This window comes from Scyliorhinus canicula, chromosome 8 (assembly GCF_902713615.1).
Source record: "Scyliorhinus canicula chromosome 8, sScyCan1.1, whole genome shotgun sequence".
Lineage (NCBI taxonomy): Eukaryota > Metazoa > Chordata > Chondrichthyes > Carcharhiniformes > Scyliorhinidae > Scyliorhinus > Scyliorhinus canicula.
The window spans coordinates 3034322-3055869 of record NC_052153.1 but is presented as its reverse complement, the minus strand read 5'-3'; the positions used below and the strand labels follow the sequence as shown (position 1 = coordinate 3055869).

The following is a 21548-nucleotide window of genomic DNA, read 5'->3' as shown; positions in this document are numbered from 1 at the left end:
TTTACTGACCCACCCTTCAGCCCCCTCCTCCAAGTCATTGATAAAAATCACAAATAGCAGAGGACCCCACACTGAACCCTGTGGTACACCCGCTGGTAACTGGTCTCCAGCCTGAAAATTTTCCATCCACCACCACCCTCTGTCTTCTATGTGATAGCTAGTTACTTATCCAATTGGCCAAATTTCCCTCTATCCCACACCTCCTTACTTTCTTCATGAGCCGACCATGGGGAACCTTATCAAACGCCTTACTAAAATCCATGTATACGATATCAACTGCTCTACCTTCATCTACACACTTAGTTACCTCCTCAAAGAATTCAATCAAATTTGTGAGGCAAGACTTACCCTTCACGAATCTGTGTTGACTATCCCGGATTAAGCTGCATCTTTCCAAATGGTCATTAATCCTATCCTTCAGGACCTTTTCCATTAATTTACCAACCACCAAAGTAAGACTAACTGGCCTATAATTACCAGGGTCATTCCTATTCCCTTTCTCGAACAGAGGAACAACATTCACCACCCTCCAGTCCTCTGGCACTATCCCCGTGGACAGTGAGGACCCAAAGATCAAAGCCAAAGGCTCTGAAATCTCATCCCTTGCCTCCCAAAGAATCCTTGGATATATACCATCTGGCCCAGGGGACTTGTCGACCCTAAGGTTTTTCAAAATTGCTAATACATCCTTCCTCAGAACATCTATGTCCTCCAGCCTACCTGCCTGTATCACACTCTCATCCTCAAAAACATGGCCCCTCTCCTTGGTGAACACTGAAGAAAAGTATTCATTCAACGCCTCCCCTATCTCTTCTGACTCCATGCACAAGTACGCACTACTGTCCTTGAACGGCCCTAACCTCACCCTGGTCATTCTTTCATTTCTCACATAAGAGTAAAAAGCCTTGGGGTTTTTCTTCATCCGACCCGCCAAGGACTTCTCATGCCCCCTCCTAGCTCTCCTAAGCCCTTTTTTTTAGCTCATTCCTTGCTACCTTGTAACCCTCAAGCGACCCAACTGAACCTTGTTTTCTCATCCTTACATACGCTTCCTTTTTCTTCTTGACAAGACATTCAACCTCTTTTGTGAACCATGGTTCCCTCACACGGCCATTTCCTCCCTGCCTGACAGGGACATACCTATCAAGGACATGCAGTATTTGTTCCTTGAACAAGCTCCACTTTTCATTTGTGCCTTTCCCTGACAGTTTCTGTTCCCATCTTATGCTCCCTAATTCTTGCCTAATTGCATCATAATTACCCCTCCCCCAATTATAAACCTTGCCCGGTCCTATCCCTCTCCATTGCAATAGTGAAAGACACCGAATTGTGGTCACTGTCTCCAAAGTGCTCTCACAAACAAATCTAACACTTGGCCCGGTTCATTACCCAGTACCAAATCCAATGCGGCCCCCCCTATTGTCGGCCTATCCACATATTGTGTCAGGAAACTCTCCTGCACACACTGTACAAAAACTGCCCCATCTGAACTGTTCGACCTATAGATGTTCCAATCAATATTTGGAAAGTTAAAGTCACCCATGACAACTACCCTGAGACCTCCACACCTATCCATAATCTGTTTTGCAATTTCTTCCTCCACATCTCTATTATTTTTTGGGGGCCTATAGGAAACTCCTAACAACGTGACCGCTCCTTTCCTATTTCTAACTTCTACCTAATATTACCTCAGTAGGCAGATCCCCTTCGAACTGCCTTTCTGCAGCCGTTAAACTATCCTTGATTAGCAATGCTACTCCTCCACCCCTTTTACCACCTTCCCTACTCTTACTGAAACATCTATACCCCGGAACTTCCAACAACCATTCCTGTCCCTGTTCTAACCATGTCTCCATAATGCCCACAACATCGTAGTCCCAGGTACCAATCCATGCTCCAAGTTCACCTACCTTATTCCGGATGCTCCTTGCATTGAAGTGGACACACTTCAACCCACCTTTCTGTCTACCGGTACACTCCTGCGACCTTGATACCCTCCTCAGTACCTCACTACTCTCAACACTGGCTTCTGGACTACAGCTCGTTTTCCCATCCCCCTGCCAAATTGGTTTAAACCCCCCCAAACATACATCCTCGAACTTACTGATCAACCCCTCTGCATTCATAAATAAATCATTTGTATAAACCACAAAAGGTAAGGGCTTCAACACTGATTCCTGCGGGACCCCACTGGACACAGGCTTCCAGAACACTCCTCGGCCATCACCCTCTGCTTCCTGCCACTCAGCCAATTCTGGATCCAATTTGCCAAATTTCCTTGGATCCCATGGCTCTGACCTTCGCTGTCAGCCTCCCATGGGGAACCTTATCAGAAGCCTTGCTGAAGTCCAAGTAGACCACGTCAAAGGCATTTCCCTCATCTACCCACCTGGTCACCTCTCCAAAAAACTCAATCAAGTTGGTCAGACGTGACCTCCCCTTCACAAACCCATGCTGACTGTTCCTGATTAATCCCAGCCTCTCCAAATGCAGATTAATTCTGTCTCTCAGAATTGTTTCTAATAGTTTCCCCACCACTGGGGTTAGACTGACTGGTCTGTAGTATCCTGGTTTATCCCTTCCTCCCTTCTTGAATAATGGAACCACATTGACTATCCTCCAGTCCTCCAGCACCTCTCCTGCGGCCAGAGAGGAATTGGAAATTATTGCCGGTGCCTCTGCTATTTCCTCGCTTACCTCACTCAGCAGCCTGGGATACATTTCATCTGGTCCTGGAGATTTATCTACCTTTAAGGCTGCCACTCAGAACCTGCTCTCTGTCTATATTAATCTCTTGAATTTTATTACAATCCTTCTTCCTGATTTCTATACCCACACCGTCCCTCTCACAAATTACCACTGTGGTCCTTAATGGGCCCGAGTTAACCTTTTACTCTTAAAGTATTCGTAAAATAACTCAGGATTTTCCTTTATTTGACCTGCCAGCATCCTTTCTTGTCCCCTTTTTCCTCTCCTAATTTCCTTTTTAAGTTCCCCCTTGCACATTCTATATGCCTCGAGGACGTCTGCCATTTTGAGCTCCCGATATTTGCCATAAGCCTCCCTTTTTCTCCTTATCCAATGCTGTGTATCATATTTTACAGACTTTTGTTTCCAAATGACAACAGACAAATAGTGGCTTCGTCATAAGAATTTACAAAAATGATAAGAGATTGGGAGTAGTTCAGCGAAAGTTCACTAGGCTGATTGCTGGGATGAAGGCCTGCCTCATGAGGAAAGGTTCAGCAGCTTGGGCCCTGTGCCCACTGGAGTTTAGAAGAATGAGAGGTGATCTTGTTGAAACCCGGAAGATTCTGGGAAACTTGGCAGGGTGGATTCTGAGAGGATGTGTGATCCTCATGGAGGAGTCTAGAACTAGAGGACGCAGCTTAAAAATGAGGGGCGGGATTCTCCCGCCCCACGGTGCGGCACGCCCGCGGGATGCTCCGTTCCGCCGGCTGGTTGATGGGGTTTCCCATTGTGGGGCAGCCCCGCTCCGTTGGGAAGACCCCCCCCGGGATGCCGGCAAAATGGGGCATCCCAACGGCAGATAATTCAACCCAAGGGGTCTTACATTTAAGACTGAGATTAGGAGAATTATTTTCTCTCAGAGGGACATTAGTCTTTGGAATTTTCTTCCTCGGGGAGCACGGGAAGCTAGCTCATGAGCCAGATAGACTTTTGACCAAACAGGGAGCCAAGGTTAAGGGGTTCAGGCAGGAGAGTGGAGGTGACACTGCAATCAGATCAGCCATGATCTTATTGAATGACAGACCAGGGCCGGGATTCTCCCCTACCCGGCAGGGCGGGGGGTCCCGGCGTAGCGGAGTGGAGTCAACCACTCCGGCGTCGGGCCTCCCAAAGGTGCGTAATTCTCCGCACCTTCAGTGGCCAAGCCCTCACATTGAGGGGCTAGGCCCGCGCCGGAGTGGTTACCGCTCCGCCGACCGGCGCGAAAGGCCTTTGGCGCCCCGCCAGCTGGAGCCGAAAGGCTTCGCCGGGCGGCGGAAGTCCGCGCATGCGCCGGTGCGTCAGCGGCTGCTGATGTCATACCGGCACATGCGCAGCGGAGGGGGTTCTCTTCCGCCCCCGCCATGGTGAAGTCCATGGTGGGGCGGAAGAATAAGAGTGCCCCCATGGCACAGGCCCGACCGCTAATCGGTGGGCCCTGATGGGGGTCAGATCGCCCCCCCCCCCCCCAGGACCCCGGAGCCCACTCGCGCCACCAATCCCGCCACCACCAGAGGTGTTTTGATTCCTGCCCGCGGGATTGGCCTGTCAGCGGCAGGACTTCGGCCCATCGCGGGCCGGAGAATCACCGCGGGCCAGAGAATCACCGCGGGCCGGAGAATCACCGCGGGCCGGAGAATCACCGCGGGCCAGAGAATCACCGCGGGGGGCCCGCTGACCGGCGCAGCGCGATTCCCGCCCCCGACGATTCACGGGTGGCGGAGAATTCGGGCCACGGCGGGGGCGGGATTGACGCCGGCCCCGGGCGATTCTCCGACCCTGCGGGGCTCGGAGAATTCCGTCCCAGGTTAGAGGGGCTGAGTGGCCTGCTCCTGCTCCTAATTATGCGTTCTTGTGATATTAAGAACTCTACATAAAGTCAATAAGGTTCTCAAAGAGCTGAACATTCTGAGTCACACATCTTTTTTTAAGCACAGTAGCTGATCTTGATAATATTGGTCTGGAACACAGTTGCGTTTTCAGTTGCTAAGGTGCACATGTAATTAATCCGACAATGAACTAGAAATCAACAATTCAACTGTGTGGTCTTATTAACATGTGATTCTGTCAGTACCACATAACTCAATTATTGGCTACAGGAAACTAAATCCACTCGACTCAACCCGAGATCAGATACGGAGGAGTTTTCAGCTGCTTGTCAACTGTTTACAAATCACTCCCTCGTTGTGAAGTCAAGATCTTTGGGAAATGACTGTTTTTCTTTCTTTAAAATATATTTGAAGGTGAATTATAAGATGTGACATCTGAAATGTGCAGGGTGTAAGGCCATTCTGCAACTTTTTTTTAATCAATCACAGGATGTGGGATTCCCTGGCGAGGTCAACATTTACTGCCTGTTCCTACTTACCCTTGAGGAGGTTGTGAGTCACCTTCTTAAATCGCTGCAGTCCGTGTGGTGTAGGTACATCCACTGTGCTGTTCGGAAGATCGTTCCAGGATTTTGACCCAGTGACAGTGAAGGAACGATGATATATTTCCAAATCAGGATGGTGTGTGGCTTGGAGGGGAACTTGCGTCCCAAACGTCGACTGCCTTTGTACTTCCAGGAGGTTCAGGTTGTGGGTTTGGAAGGTGCTGTCAAAGGAGCCGTGGTAAGTTGCTGCAGTGCATCTTGCAGATGGTACACACGGCTGCCAACATGAGCTGATGGTGCAGGGAGTGAATGTTTAAGGTGGTGGTTATGGTGCCAGTCAAGTGGGCTGCTTTGTCCTGGATGGCGTCGAGCTTCATGTATGTTGTCAGAGCTGCACTCATCCAGGAAAATGGAAAGTGTTCAACCATACTTGTGCCTTGTAAATGGCGCAAAGGCTTTGGGGAGGTGAGTTACATCACATCGGGTTTCTAGCCAGTGGCCTGCTCACCTCTCCACAGTATGTAGCTAGTCCAGGCAGATTCCTGGTCAATGGGGACTGCCCAGGATGTTGATGGTGGGCAATTTGCTGATGGTAATACTTGTTAATGTCATGCTGAGGCGGTTAGGTTTTCTATTAGGCTCTGGCAGGCTAGGCTAAGAGTTAAATTCACAGTCAAGTAGGTTCTTGAAAGCAGTTTTGAACAAAGGTTAACGATGCAGTAGGAAAACATCTATCTCTACAATTCCCAACAAATGAAATACTAATCAGGAGCAAATGGAGAAGTGCCAACTTAAACAGAGACAATCCAAATTCATCAGAAATTGAAATGACAGGCGTATATTGAAGTACTGAAGAGTAGAGGCTGAACCCTCCCAGCAAGTCCCTGCTGGCTATGAAGCACTGGCAATGAAGATCAGCACGGTGCGTCCGCCGGGATATATTAAGAGAACAATATCCCCACGGTTTAACCTCTCCCATTCTCAGAGCAAATGTGGACCTTCTTTTTTACATGACGTTTTCCGAGAAAGTTGAGACGTCGGGCAGAACCTTCCCATTTTTGGGGGCAAAATGTAATTTCAGGCGGGGAAAGTACAGAGTAGCTTGCTGGCGGCGTTGCCAGGTTTTCCCGCCATATTTTTAAATTGATGGATAAGAAAAATATAAGTGGCGGGCCCCATGATGTAAATCTGGTAAGGTGAGCCCACCCTGAAAGGGCGCCACGATATAAAAGAATAGAAAACATAGAATCACCCTGTGGTGAATGTAACATGGTAATTCACACTGTACCTTTGTAAGCGCAGTAGCGTTATCCGATCACTAGGGGGAGTAGCTCTGGGAATGCTCAGGAGTTTGTACAGGGCTCCACCCTTGGCTCCGCCCACGACTCCTCCCCCTTGTGCTGCTGTATAAATACCCTTGTCCAGAGTTAGCCTGCAGTTCGCCGAGAGTTCATCAACGGGTAACAGGCTGGCTCTGTAGTAAGTTGATTAAAGCCTATATTCATATCGGAAAACACGTGTCTGGTGAATTGATGGTTCCATCACACCCCACCACCTGCAGCACACACCATCCACCACTACCGTGGCACCTCTCCGCCCCACTCCCACCACCACCAGCATGGAGGCCCACCCCCTTGAAGTGGAACACACCTCCCCTCCCATGGGACACTCTCCCTGGCACTGCCTGGGCACGGCTCCGTGATGGGCAGGTGTAAGGGTACTGCCTGGGCATGACCATCTCCCCCAGAGGATACTGCCTGGACATGACCATCTGCCCCAGAGGGTACTGCCTGGAGATGACCATCTCCCCCAGAGGGTACTGCCTGGGCATGACCATCTGCCCCAGAGGGTACTGCCTGGACATGACCATCTCCCCCAGAGGGTACTGCCTGGACATGACCATCTCCCCCAGAGGGTACTGCCTGGGCATGACCATCTCCCCCAGAGGGTACTGCCTGGACATGACCATCTCCCCCAGAGGATACTGCCTGGACATGAACATCTCCCCCTGGTGGGTTCAGCTCACCAGGTGCTTGTCCTGGGGATTGGTCATGGTAAGACCATAAGACCATAAGACATAGGAGCAGAATTAGGCCACTTGGCCCATCAAGTCTGCTCCGCCATTCAATCATGGCTGATATGTTTTTCATCCCCATTCTCCCGCCTTCTCCCTATAACACCTAATCCCCTTATTATTCATGATTGACCTCAGTGTGCCCTCGTGCCGATATGAGTGGACAATTTAATGTGGGAGGACTGATAATTATATTTAAATATATGCAAATGAAATCCTGACTTTTAAAGTCAGGATTCTCGTGATGTCATTGCCGAACGGGATGAACAATCGATTGGGGAATCCCACCGGCGTAAAAAACATTTTGGGACTCCCGCAGGATTCTCCGCCATTCCACTGTTCCCACGTGGCAAACGGGAGCAGAAAACCACCCCCGTGTTGATGAAACCTCAAAGGCTCTACCTAAAATATTAACCTATCTTTGTCTGTCAGAACCAACTTCTTCAGGTCCAAATGAGTGGGGAATCAGCCATTTGAAAGATGCCCCACATAGAGGGAGCTAATTTGTGCTTACTGCACGATAATCTCCACACCGAATAAATGATGTGATGTTCTGGTGGATGGCAAACCACACGGCTTATATCCGAGCCATTGAGCATCATTTGTTTTTTTCTTTGCATTACTTGTGGAGTGGAGGGAGGGAGGGAGGGAGGGGTGGTGATGGTTTTCTCTGACTTTCACTAACGTTCTTGAGAAAGCCATCGCTGCCATCCAGCAAATGTCTGCTGGGTAACAGATGGATGTGGCTGAGTCACCAGCTCATTGTTTTTCTGGTGATCTACACAAATTGGCTGAAATTACTGGATGCAATCACATGCCTTAAAATAACGCTGCCTCTTTTTGTTCACTCAATCAACGAAGGCAAATCCAGTCATGTTTTCTTTTCAGAAACCCTGAGAATTTTAGTTTCAATTTTGCAGAGTCTTGTGTGAAACAAAATCCTTTCATTCAACATTGTGGGGGGACCTGTTGTATTTTAATAAATGTCGAATGTAGGGGGTGGATGTGGGGGGGGGGGGGGGGGGGGAGATTGGGTCCAATCAAGGATGGAGAGTATGTTTAACATATGGTTGTCACCATGGATTAAGAATGTTTAGCTCTAGGGGCAGCATGGTGGTGCAGTGGTTAGCACTGCTGCCTCACGGCGCCGAGGTCCCAGGTTCGATCCCGGCTCTGGGTCACTGTCCGTGTGGAGTTTGCACATTCTCCCCGTGCCTGCGTGGGTTTCACCCCCACAACCCAAAGATGTGCCGGTTAGGTGGATTGGCCATGCTAAATTGCCCCTTAATTGGAAAAAAAATAATTGGGCACTCTAAATTTATTTTAAAAAAGAATGTTTAGCTCTAATGCAATGCATGAAGGGGAACTCAGATGCTACAGGTATTGAATTACCAATTTTAGTGCTTCTGTTGCAAGAAGCTGACAAGTAGAAGCCTGCCACTTCCCCGCAGCGTTGATCAGGCATCCACGCTCTGTCCTGGATGTCCTTGGCTGCCTTCGTTCAGAAAGGTATCAGGGGTTAGATCGGCAATCAGCCACGGTTTCACTGAACCGTGGACCAGACTCGAAGGCTTTACCATCTTCCTCCTGCTCCTATCAAAGATGCCAATGAGAATTGAGGAACAGCAGCTGGATGTGCTTCAACGCAGAACATTGTTGATTTTTAGGAACAGATAGAACATCTGATCATGAACAACAAAACACATTCTCACAACCTCCTGTGGTTCTGGCTCCTCACTCCTAAACAAGCCGTTAACACAACTTTACGAATAGGGAAAACATTTACAAAGGCTTGAGGACAATTAGTCCCGAGTGAGAAAAGAGATTCGATGAATAAGAATGATTTGCTCACAGAGCTGATTTGAAGGAAGATCTTAAACAAAGAGAGGGAGGGTGAGAGTATTGGATTAGTCGCGTTGGATAAAGGGGTGGATACGGGTTTCAGCAACAGATGAAATGTAGGAGCAGAGTTTATAATGGAGGTGAACGACAAACTTACTGATGGAGTGACTATGGGGTTGGGTGAGAAGGATACCCAGGATCTGACTACTTTCTTGGAAGCCAAGGAAGCAAATGATATTGGGGTGAACGGACTGAATTTTAGATTGCAATTGGGGAAGATATGGCTCATCCATAACTGGAGGTCAGAAAGACAGCGTCTCCTGTCATTTCTTTGTGAAGCACAGTGGGCCATCTTGAACATTAAAGATACGGTTGGATTATGTGACATTCCTGGATATTTTCCAATGCACAGCACTTTGATTTAATTGATGAAATTACTGAGCGCAGGGAACAGTTTTTACTTAGTTTAATGCTGAATGGATAATTCAGATTGTCAGAAACTTCACAAAAACACGTAAGAGGCGATTTTGCTCCCGCCCCACTGTCAGCGAGAACAGCGATGGGGGTACAACGTGTCGTGAGAAACAGAAAACGAGATTCTTGTTCCCTGATTTGCCACACCCCCTCGTAATGTAACAAGATTCAGGCCCACAAAGGGCGAGAGCCTAATTTTAATAGATTTACATACATTTTAATCTCATTACCGAGCCCCCCCCCCCCCCCCCCCCTCTCGGTCACATGATCCCCCCTCGCTGAATATTCAAACCTCATCAACATCGGTTTGGGAAAATAGGGATCAGTCAAGGGGATTCCCCCGGGGACTCAAATGTAGGTATAGCCCCCCCCCCCCCCCCGATGGGAGAGGGACATGCCAAAGTGTGGCGGGACGTTTGAATGGTTCGCCACATTCTCCAGCCCCGCCCCGCTGTGACAGAACTGGAAAATGTCGTCCGTAGAAAAATAACAAATACCATAAATGTTTTTCTTAAAATGTCAACGGGCGGAATGGCGTCAATGGGCGGCATGTTGGTACAGTGGTTAGCACTGCTGCCTCACTGCTCCAGGGTCCCGGGTTCAATTCCGGCCTCGGGTGACCGTGCGCAGTTTGCACGTTTTCCCCGTGTGTGCGTGGGTTTCTTCCGGGTGCTCCGGATTACTCCCCCAGTCCAAAGATGCGCGGGTTAGGTGAATTGACCACGATAAATTGCTCCTTAGTCTCCAAAAGATTTGGTGGTGTTACAGGGATATGATAGAGGCGTAAGGCGCTCTTTCCAATGGCCGATGCAGAATCGATGGGCCGAATGACCTCCTTCTGCACTATAAATTCTACGATCGGTCTTGATTCACTTGTTCTTGCCCTTTCCAGGCTAAAAACATATTATAAAGTGAATTGCTTCATCGGGGATGTGGAAATAAATTAACATGCATCAAAAAGGAGGACTTACCAACATTAAACAAGGCCACAAACCCCGAAATAAAAAGAACTGAATTGAAAAAAGAAGGGAGAGAAAACTTGCATTTATATGGAGCTCCGTCACATTTCAATGCGCATGACGGGATTTATATTTCTATCTCCACAATTGTGCTTTTGGAATTGCACAGTTTCCAGTACAACCCCCTGAGACAGCAGAATGAAAATATTTGCTTTTTTGATGTTCTTCCTGTCACTTTCACTGGGATGAAATAGCTGCTCAAGGGTGTACAGTGGCAGGAAGATGGTTTGAGGACGGTATCTCAGGTAGGGTAACGGCCATAACCACAAGTGATTTGATCAATGTATGTTTTCTATTCAAGCTTATTTGGAAATGAATCAATGGTTGCTGAAAGAATAGTGGATTGTGCAAAAGATGCTTGTAGTGGTACGTACCAAAGGTTCTAATTCCTTGCGGTCTACGAGGTTAAATTCTGTTACAAAGTAATAAAAGTGTTTATAACACGTATTAACGTGTGCCTCTGATCCCATGGTGCCAAGCCGATCAAAGTGATGAATGTAAACATGAACGAAGACTCGAAAGAGTCGACAGAGAATCTTCTTGCAAATCTGAAGGAAGTTCTTTGGAAAGGGAATTCCTGCGAAACAAAAAATGGAAGAATAAAGAAAAATAAAAGGTACAATGAAACACTGACCTGCTGGGAGATTATTCACAACAAATACAATGTGCAGCTTATTCCCAAACCCATCGGCTTAGACCCAGAGTAAACCAGACACTGGAATTTAGTTTCAAAGGGGAGGCTATAGGTTTCTCCGCAGGATGAAAGGTGCACACCTCTTCCTTTAGGCTCACCAGGAAATGGATTATATTTCCAGGCCCTGAGCCCTCACTCTGACTGCTTTGGTTTCGAATCATAGAATCCCTACAGTGCAGAAGGAGGCCATTCAGCCCATTGAGTGTACACCAACCCTCTGAAAGAGCAGTCTACCCAGCACCCTAACAAACAACAAAACAAAGTACAGCACAGGAACAGGCCCTTCGGCCCTCCAAGCCTGCGCCGACCATGCTGCCCATCTAAACTAAAATCCTCTCCTCTTCCGGGGTCCGTATCCCTCTATTCCCATCCTATTCATAGAACATAGAACATAGAACAGTACAGCACAGAACAGGCCCTTCGGCCCTCAATGATCACCCTACTCAAACCCACGTATCCACCCTATACCCGTAACCCAACAACCCCCCCTTAACCTTACTTTTTTAGGACACTACGGGCAATTTATCATGGCCAATCCACCTAACCCGCACATCTTTGGACTGTGGGAGGAAACCGGAGCACCCGGAGGAAACCCACGCACACACGGGGAGGACGTGCAGACTCCGCACAGACAGTGACCCAGCCGGGAATCGAACCTGGGACCCTGGAGCTGTGAAGCATTTATTCTAACCACCATGCTACCGTGCTCCCTATTCATGTATTTGTCAAGACGCCCCTTAAATGTCACTATCGTCCCTGCTTCCACCACCTCCTCCGGCAGTGAGTTCCAGGCACCCACTACCCTCTGTGTAAAAAACTGCCTCGTACATCTCCTCTAAACCTTGCCCCTCGCACCTTAAACCTATGCCCCCTAGTAATTGACCCCTCTACCCTGGGGAAAAGCCTCTGACTATCCACCCTCATAATTTTGTAGACCTCTATCAGGTCGCCCCTCAACCTCCGTCGTTCCAGTGAGAACAAACCAAGTTTATTCAACCTCTCCCTGTATCCTGCCCTATCCCCGTAACCCCACCTAACTGCACATCCTTGGACACTAAGGGGCAATTTAGCATGGTCAATCCATCTAACCTGCACATCTTTGGACTGTGGGGGGGAAACCGGAGCACCCGGAGGAAACCCACGCACACACGGGGAGAACGTGCAGACTCCACACAGTCACCCAAGGCCAGAGTTGAACTTGGGTCCCTAGTGCTGTGAGGCAGCAGTGTTAATCACTGTGCCACCATGCCACCTTTGTCGGAGAAGCCATCACAGGTGCTCGCTTGGCATGGGCGGGAATCCAGGAAAATTCACACATTTTCTCACTTGTCTACGCTCTTAAGAAACTACGTTCCTTCTACTTCAAGCAAGTCATTTACAGAAAATTTCACTCTGTAGAAATACATGACTTGGGGAGAAAGACATCACCAAACATTTTAGAAAACCCAAACTAGCGGATGGATTTCTGAAGATAGGTCCCTGTAGCACAAACACTCCCAGTGTCGTTCCACAGGGAACGGCTGGCTGCCTGTCTCAGAACTTGATCCAAACGGGACCTTTCCCAAAATGGCGGCAATGTGAATTGAGCAGTTAGAAATGCCCAAACCCCTTCACGTGATAATCCTCCAACATTCTGAGCTACAACGGCGTCACCGAATTGGGTAAGTAATGAAGCAAGTAAGAGACTGAGCTTTACAATCACTCAACAAAATAAATCAGTATTGTAAATTGCCGCTCATTGAGGTCTCTCAGGCTATCCTGCAGGGAATAAGAAGCTGGCACAAATAGCACGCAGTGCACTTTCATGGGATTCTGATCACAGTCTGGTTCTCAGCAACCTGTCAGACCAGAGGAGCAATGCTTCACTTGACAAACCAATTTGCCTAATTTAAGGTTTGGTGTATGACCGCTTGATGACCCCTGCTGCAAGCTCTATTTCATTTTGTTAATAGTAATATGTGTTGTATTTTGGATTGACGCATATTTCCCAGAATTGAGGACATGCATTAAGACCAGAAAGAACAAGAGGTATGCTCCCGATTTAGATTTAATAGTTCTGCTTTGTTCAATAGATATATAGACTGGTTGTTATTTTCTATGTAATCAATTGGAGACAGATTCAAAACACCTGGTTCTTCAACGATGAATTGGCAATCGCTCAGTGCAGAGGTCATCACACATCATTTACAAAGCGACTAAACCCCATCTAACATCACAAGCGCTGCCACCAAAACTGAAACCCGACATTGAATAAAATTCCCCACAAAAGCATTTAGATTTCGAAATGGTGACAAGGGATTAATTTGCAGGCTATAATCTCAGTGCAAAGGTCGGGCCATGGTTATAGACCATGTTACAATCCCGTTTGGGACCCTTGGTATTTGAAAAGAATGTCAAATACCTTGGGCGGGATTCGCCGCTGCCGATATCGTAATCGGCGATTGGGTGGAGAATCCATTTCTACGATGGAATCGGGGGCGGCACCTATTTTCAGATTCTCCACCCCCCTCCAAAACAGCATCATCGAAGAGGGTGCCACATGCCAATTGGGACGGCCTCAGGACGTGACCCGAAGGCCCCCAATGGGCTGAGTTCCCGACCGTACGATTGACATGTGGTCCCAGCCATGCGGGAACCCGGCATGGTGGCTGCGGACTGTGTCCAGTGCTGCCGACAGTCGGGCAGGAGCCGTGCTGCTGGCCGGGGGGGGGGCTTCGGTGAGGGCTGGGGGTGTGGTGGGGAGGTGGCCCGGGGGTGGTGGGGGTGGCCAGGGGGTGGCGAGGGGTGTCCAGGGGGCACTATCTGGAAGGTCGGGTCCGTGCACAGCCGGCGCCATGCTGAACGGTGTGACCGCTGCTGGTCGTCGCCGTGCGCATGCGCGGCCACGGACCCGGCAATTCTCCAGGTGTTTATATCGGGGAGGGCCCGGCGTTTTACATGGCGCGGCTGTTAACCCCTCTCCTCCGGTTGGAGGATCGGTGCTGGGGCCTTGCCGATGTTTCCCATGTAAAATGCCATGGATTCTCCGGACATTGCCTGGAATTCGGAGAATCCAGCCCCTTGCTTTAACCAATTGAACTATGCCATGAGATTTCACTTTTATTTTAGCAAAATAAATTTTGTTGTACATAAAAGACTTAAACATAAAAAGCACTATTAATGTAACAATATGGTTTATAACTTCACATGTTTTGCACTCCGATTTGCTTCCTACTTCAACAATTCTCTTACAAGAGAATTACTTTTGTAGAGATGACCCATAAGAATGCCCCAATCCTCTGGAAATATCTCCTCAACTTCAGCTCTTCTCAGGGATAAAACTCTCATTTACCCTCTCTTGACTGTGGAGGCCTCAGTCCTTTGTCCTGGTTACTTTTCCAATACTTCCAAGATCACCTGTTGGTTACTTTCTTTTGCAACACGATACTGTAAGATTCCCCGTAACCCACCTAACCTGCACATCTTTGGACTGTGGGAGGAAACCCACGCAGACACGGGGAGAAAGTGCAGACTCCGCACAGACAGTCACCCGAGGCCGGAATTGAACCCGGGTCCCTGACGCTGTCAGGCAGCAGTGCTAACCACTGTGCCACTCCTAGAGACTATAACGTTCTTCTCGTTAAGTTCTTGTCACTTTCTAACTGGCCATGGCTGCTGTGCCTAGTGGGGAAGTTGGGATAAAAACTCAGCTGTTCTCTGCACTTCTGCTAACAATGCACCCAAAATTCCAAATCTGGTCCTTCCTTCGTACAAGGAACATAATGTGACCTCGGAGTCCTTTCTCGATTTGATCCTGTTCTCCATGTGCTAATTTAGATTGGTCTATAAAAGGGCTGATAGTCTTTCTGGGACTAAACCTCAGAATAGCGTTGTAAACAGAAAATTATACATGTTCCTCATTGTGTTGGTTAATAGGTTAAGAGGAAGTGACCGACACCTTGATGGTCAAATTGGTCACTTCTCCCAGGTCGGCCCACCTGTTTGCTTACATCACATTTACAGGATTGTGCATCATGAGGACAGATTTATACTCATGGTTACCCTCCAATAAACATGAGCACACGATGGAACTCAAACTAATAATAATAATTAATAATAATCGCTTATTGTCACGAGTAGGCTTCAAATGAAGTGACTGTGAAAAGCCCCGAGTCGCCATATTCCGGCGCCTGTTCGGGGAGGCTGGTACGGGAATCGAACCGTGCTGCTGGCACTGTTCTGCATTGCAAGCCAGCTATTTAGCCCACTGTGCTAAGCTAGCCCCTAATGGGTGCGGGACGCTGACTAGCATTTGTTGCCCCTCCCTAATTGCCCTTGAACCGAGTGGCTAGCTCGACCATTTCAGAGCACAGTTAAGAGTGAACGACATTGTGTGGTTTAGAGTCACGTATCGGTCAGACCAGGAAAGGATGGCAGATTTCCATCCCTAAGAGGCATTTGTGAATCAGATGGAGTTTTACAGCAATCGAGGGTAATTGTGGTGGTTAACATTACAGAGGCTAACTTTCAGTTCCCAATTTTATTAACTGAATCTTAAATTCCACCCTGTCCCCAGAGGCTGACCCTGGGCCCTGGGATTACCATTCCAGTGACATCATCACGACCCCACCATCTCCCCAAAATGAAGTTTTCTCCATTTGGAAATAGACGTCTATTTATTTTCATTTCTTCTCCTGTTAGTTTCGCTGGCGGAAGCCAGTTGACTGATCATGGTGAGGAATACAGAGAATAACAACTGTGTGGAAGTGAGCAGAGGATTTACAAGTCATGAGAGTAAAACATGTTATTTACATCTGAACTTGAGATCTGAGTCATAGAGTTTTACAGATCAGAAAGAGGCCGTTCGGCCCATCGTGTCTGCACCGGCCATCAAGCACCGATCTATTCTAATCCCATTTTCCAGCACTTGGTCTAGATCGTTGTCTGCTCTGACGTTTCAAGAGCTCATCGAAATGCTTCTTAAATGTTGTGAGGGTTCCCGCCTCTCCCACCCTCTCAGGCAGTGAGTTCCAGACTCCCACCCCCCTCGGGGTGAAAAGGTTTTTCCTCACATCTCCTCTAAACCTCCTGCCCTGACCTTAAATCTATGCCCCGTGGTTATTGACCCTTCCACTAAGCAGAAAAGCTTCTTCCTATCCACCCTGACTATGTCCCTCATAATTTTATACACCTCAATCAGGTCCCCCCTCCGCCCTCTCTGCTCCAGGGGAAACAACCCCGACCTAACCAGCCTCTCCCCATAACTGAGACGCTCCAGCCCAGGCAACATCCTGGTGAATCTCCTCTGCATCCTCTCCCAGTGCAATCACATCCACCCTATAGTGTGGTGTCAGATACTGAATGCAGATTTGAAATCATTCTGGGGAATTATTTTACTTAGAAGTTTATAGACTGCAGATTCAATAGGTTTATTTTAAATTCAAAATCAATGTAATTCTGAAATTCAGCCCTCGACCTAGGCAAGTAATAAACTTTTCTCCCATTGATGCAGGATGACGCACAAGCACGATGCTTAATGACAATCAAAGAAACCAATGGAGATGGCGCTGGAGCAAGGCGACTCTCTGTGAGCTCCCCCCAATAGATCCACTTTTTACTTAACTTATACTCGTTCTAATCTTTTCTTTGTATTTTCTTTTCTTCCCTTTTCTTCCCATGTACTTAATGATCTGTTGAGCTGCTCACAGAAAAATACTTTCATAGAATCATAGAATTTACAGTGCAGAAGGAGGCCATTCAGCCCATCGAGTCTGCACTGGCTCTTGGATAGAGCACCCTACCCAAGCCCACACCTCCACCCTATCCCCATAACCCAGTAACTCCACCCAACACTAAGGGCAATTTTGGACAGTAAGGACAATTTAGCACGGCCAATCCACCTAACCTGCACATCTTTGGACTGCGGGAGGAAACGGGAGCACCCGGAGGAAGCCCACGCACACACGGGGAGGACGTGCAGACTCCGCACAGACAGTGACCCAAGCCGGGAATCGAACCTGGGACCCTGGAGCTGTGAAGCAACTGTGCTAGCCACCGTGCTACCATTCACTGTACGTCGGTACACGTCACAATAAACAAATCCAATCCAATCCAAATCGCTATTGCAAATTTGCCAAGCAGCATTTTTCAGCTGGTTGCTGCAAACCGTGGCCAATGTGTGGCAAAGTGCCGGTTTTAGTTTACAATCGGCACAATCTTATCACTGCCATGTTTGCTCTGTAAAATTAAAACATTGTCCAAAAATTTCACTCACTTTCCAGTTTCTGCAAAGGTGCAAGAAAATGCAGCACTCGACTGTTCAAATGTCTTTTGTGGATGACCTTTTACACTAATTAGCAGAGCTTGGGATTCAGTTAAATACGAGTCTCAGATTGAACAAAGTTAATGGTGTGTGCACAGGATCAAAAGGGAGGGAAGAAGCCTAATATTCATTCAGTGAAGTTCCCTTTTATATCACTGCAAACATGCACTTTAATCTGCATTTAACAGGCTGGTCTGCAGTCTTGTGCGCCTCATTAATCCTTTCAACTGTTTTTCACAGCCAGTAGTCATACAGCGCAGATTTAAATAGCTAATCTCACAGGGCCTCAATAAGTATTAAAAAAAAATCACGACAGGACACGGCAGCTACACAGTTCCCATTTCAGTCGCTCAATAGAAGATACATCTTTACATCCTCAATATTCTGGAATCATCGCCCCTCCCTCAGTCTCACTCATTCTTTAAAAGGACCTCGAAACTCCCTATGGGTCTCAAATTGGGAAAACTGGAACGTATTCGAAAGAAATCCTTTGGCAAATTCACTTTTTGCACGTTTCAAGTACCCGTGTCTTGCAGCTTCTTCCATTCAGATCACGTGGCAGCAAGTTCTGTGTGTTGGATCATTGCCATCACACTCCTAAATCCTATCACCTGGTTGTAGATGGTGGGGCGGAGGGTTGGCACCCTCTGGTATTGATCATTCCCTTTCCTCCAGGTCGTGCTCTAACTGGAGACCAGAAAAGGTTTTCGGGCCAACAACGTTATTTTTACACAATTCTGTAAACTTGAGAAACGTGTTGAGCTTCTTGCGTATTGAAACGTGACCCGTTCAATCTGCAGGTTGTAACAGGACTCCTGTTGAAGATCATGGTCTAACGCAGTGCATCTCAAACTATCTGATGTGGTGTACCGGCAGTTTTTTTTTTCAATGTGCCAGGGACCGGTAAGCGAAACAAGCCAATCCAGGATTACTGTCTCTTTCTTTTCTGGAAACACTCCAAGTACCGGCAGACGATGGCTCGAGTACCGGCACCGGTACGCATACCACACTTTGAGAAGCACTGGTCTAACGTAACCCTTCAATTAGTTTGTTTTTCCTGTCTACACGTCAACTTGGAGGATTTACTCTAAGCAGGGATGATGTCAGTTGACCACAAAGGCCTATTTGCTTCTCTTGTTGGCTCAGTAAGTTCTTGCAGCGAGTCATGAGACATGCAGGCCTGAAGAGTACTTGAATCAAGAAATAGACCCAGTCCCACCACTTGAAATCTTCAAGACCCATCTTTAGATTATTTCCATTTTGATGTTTTCATTATCAGGACGTCCCTGTCAGCAGCTCATGCCCGGTTTGAGTAACGCTGCCCCGATATTAGTCTTTGATGCCGATGCAACAAACCAAAAACAGAAATCTAGTCTGTCACGAGATAGCCAATGTCAGACTCACTGGCAGCAGAAATGTCATTTCCCTCAACATTAGAAAGGATAAAACTCTTCATTGTTCCAACTCATGTTTGCTATCCATTCAACCCTGTTGGGAGTGCACAGAGTGCAGTGTGGACATTGGGAGTGCACAGAGTGCAGTGTGGACATTGGGAGTGCACAGAGTGCAATGTGGACATTGGTCTCAGCTGTTTTGCTCCCTGTGGAATAATTAACCAAATTGCACACCTCAACATCAGCTCCTTGGGCAAAGCAACTCTGGGGAATCTCTAAAAGAACAGAGAGAAACTGGACCCATGGAACCACATACCAGGTGGGATAGAGAAGAAAAGAAATTGGGCGAAATTCTCAATTTTGGAGACTTAGGGCTGGATTTACCAGCTGTTCACACAGATGGGAAGTTCCGATCCCACGGGTTTCCCGGAAGGAAATCCTATTGACAACAGTGGGATTGGTACATCCCCCTGGCGGACCAACTCCCCCGCCAAAAAACACATGGTGGGATGGTTGGTAAATCCTGCCCAAAGTGTTGATGCTGGGACTGCATGTGGTTTGTGTCCCAAGGGAGCAGGAGGCTATGAGGCCCATGCCGGTGACTCCAGTAGGGGTAGGTGCTGGAACACCTCAAACTCTTCTGAATCTCCCCACCTGACACTGGCGCATCTGATGGGCGGCGGGCAGAACAAGGCGGCACCTCGTCACCTGTGACACCCGAAAGTCGTCGGACCCATCCAGGTCCAGCCCCTCCAGAAGACGGCCGTCAAAGGCAGCTCAGGTCAGAGGGCGAGATACACAGCAGGCCGCCTCGACGTCTGATGTGTTGTCTGGGGTCACATCAGAAGGAGCAGTAGGCCACGTAAAATAAGGAAATTAAACACCAGTTGGCATGGGTGCAGGGCAGATGTTAGAGGTGGGAGTCAGGGCACAACAACTGTACATAGTCACGACTAAACACCCTTTCACCAACATTCCAACCTGCCTCAATCCTCTGAAGGGTTTGAGGGATGGGTTAGGATGGGTGTAGAGGGTCGGGGTGTAGAGGGTGTAGTGGGTGGGGGTGTAGAGGGTGGGGGTGTAGAGGGTGTAGTGGGTGGGGGTGTAGTGGGTGGGGGTGCAGAGGATGGGGGTGTAGAGGGTGTACAGGGTGCAGAGGGTGTAGAGGGTGGGGGTGTAGAGGGTGTACAGAGTGCAGCGGGTGTAGAGGGTGTAGAGGGTGGGGGTGTAGAGGGTGTACAGGGTGTAGAGGGTATACAGGGTGCAGCGGGTGTAGAGGGTGTAGAGGGTGGGGGTGTAGAGGGTGTACAGGGTGTAGAGGGTGTACAGAGTGCAGAGGGTGTAGAGGATGTAGAGGGTGGAGAGGGTGTAGAGGGTGTAAAGGGTGTAGAGGGTGTACAGGGTGCAGAGGGTGTAGAGGGTGTAGAGGGTGGGGGTGTAGAGGGTGTAGAGGGTGGGGGTGTAGAGGGTGTACAGGGTGCAGAGGGTGTAGAGGGTGGGGGTGTAGAGGGTGTAGAGGGTGGGGGTGTAGAGGGTGTACAGGGTGCAGCGGGTGTAGAGGGTGTAGAGGGTGGGGGTGTAGAGGGTGTACAGGGTGTAGAGGGTGTACAGGGTGCAGAGGATGTAGAGGGTGGAGAGGGTGTAGAGGGTGTGCTGGGTGTCGAGCGTGGAAAGGGTGTAGAGGGTGGGGGTGTAGAGGGTGTAGAGGGTGGGGGTGTAGAGGGTGGGGGTGTAGAGGGTGTAGTGGGTGGGGGTGTAGTGGGTGGGGGTGTAGAGGGTGGGGGTGTAGAGGGTGTACAGGGTGCAGAGGGTGTAGAGGGTGGGGGTGTAGAGGGTGTACAGGGTGCAGCGGGTGTAGAGGGTGTAGAGGGTGGGGGTGTAGAGGGTGTACAGGGTGTAGAGGGTATACAGGGTGCAGCGGGTATAGAGGGTGTAGAGGGTGGGGTGTAGAGGGTGTACAGGGTGTAGAGGGTGTACAGGGTGCAGAGGATGTAGAGGGTGTAGAGGGTGTACAGGGTGCAGAGGGTGTACAGGGTGCAGAGGGTGTAGAGGATGTAGAGGGTGGAGAGGGTGTAGAGGGTGTACAGGGTGTAGAGGGTGTACAGGGTGCAGAGGATGTAGAGGGTGGAGAGGGTGTCGAGGGTGTAGAGGGTGTAGAGGGTGGGGATGTAGAGGGTGGGGGTGTAGAGGGTGTACAGGGTGCAGAGGATGTAGTGGGTGGAGAGGGTGTAGAGGGTGGGGGTGTAGAGAGTGTACAGGGTGCAGCGGGTGTAGAGGGTGTAGAGGGTGGGGGTGTAGAGGGTGTACAGGGTGCAGCGGGTGTAGAGGGTGTAGAGGGTGGGGGTGTAGAGGGTGTACAGGGTGCAGCGGGTGTAGAGGGTGTAGAGGGTGGGGGTGTAGAGGGTGTACAGGGTGCAGCGGGTGTAGAGGGTGTAGAGGGTGGGGGTGTAGAGGGTGTACAGGGTGTACAGGGTGCAGAGGATGTAGAGGATGTAGAGGGTGGAGAGGGTGTAGAGGGTGTAGAGGGTGTGCTGGGTGTCGAGCGTGGAAAGGGTGTAGAGGGTGGGGGTGTAGAGGGTGTAGAGGGTGGGGGTGTAGAGGGTGGGGGTGTACAGGGTGATGGGGTGTGGGAGTTTGGTGGTGGGG

General features: G+C 48.9%; 1 protein-coding gene across 8 annotated transcripts in view; it reads right to left on the bottom strand.

The window, feature by feature from the left end:
• LOC119970054 (MOB kinase activator 3B) overlaps positions 1-21548 on the bottom strand; it is a 148719-nt gene that overhangs the window by 10374 nt on the left and 116797 nt on the right. For all 8 annotated transcript variants that reach the window (XM_038804013.1, XM_038804016.1, XM_038804019.1 and 5 more), the window contains exon 3: positions 10888-11090. In XM_038804013.1, coding sequence (XP_038659941.1) covers positions 10888-11090 — 203 coding nt within the window. The remainder of the gene's footprint in view (positions 1-10887; positions 11091-21548) is intronic.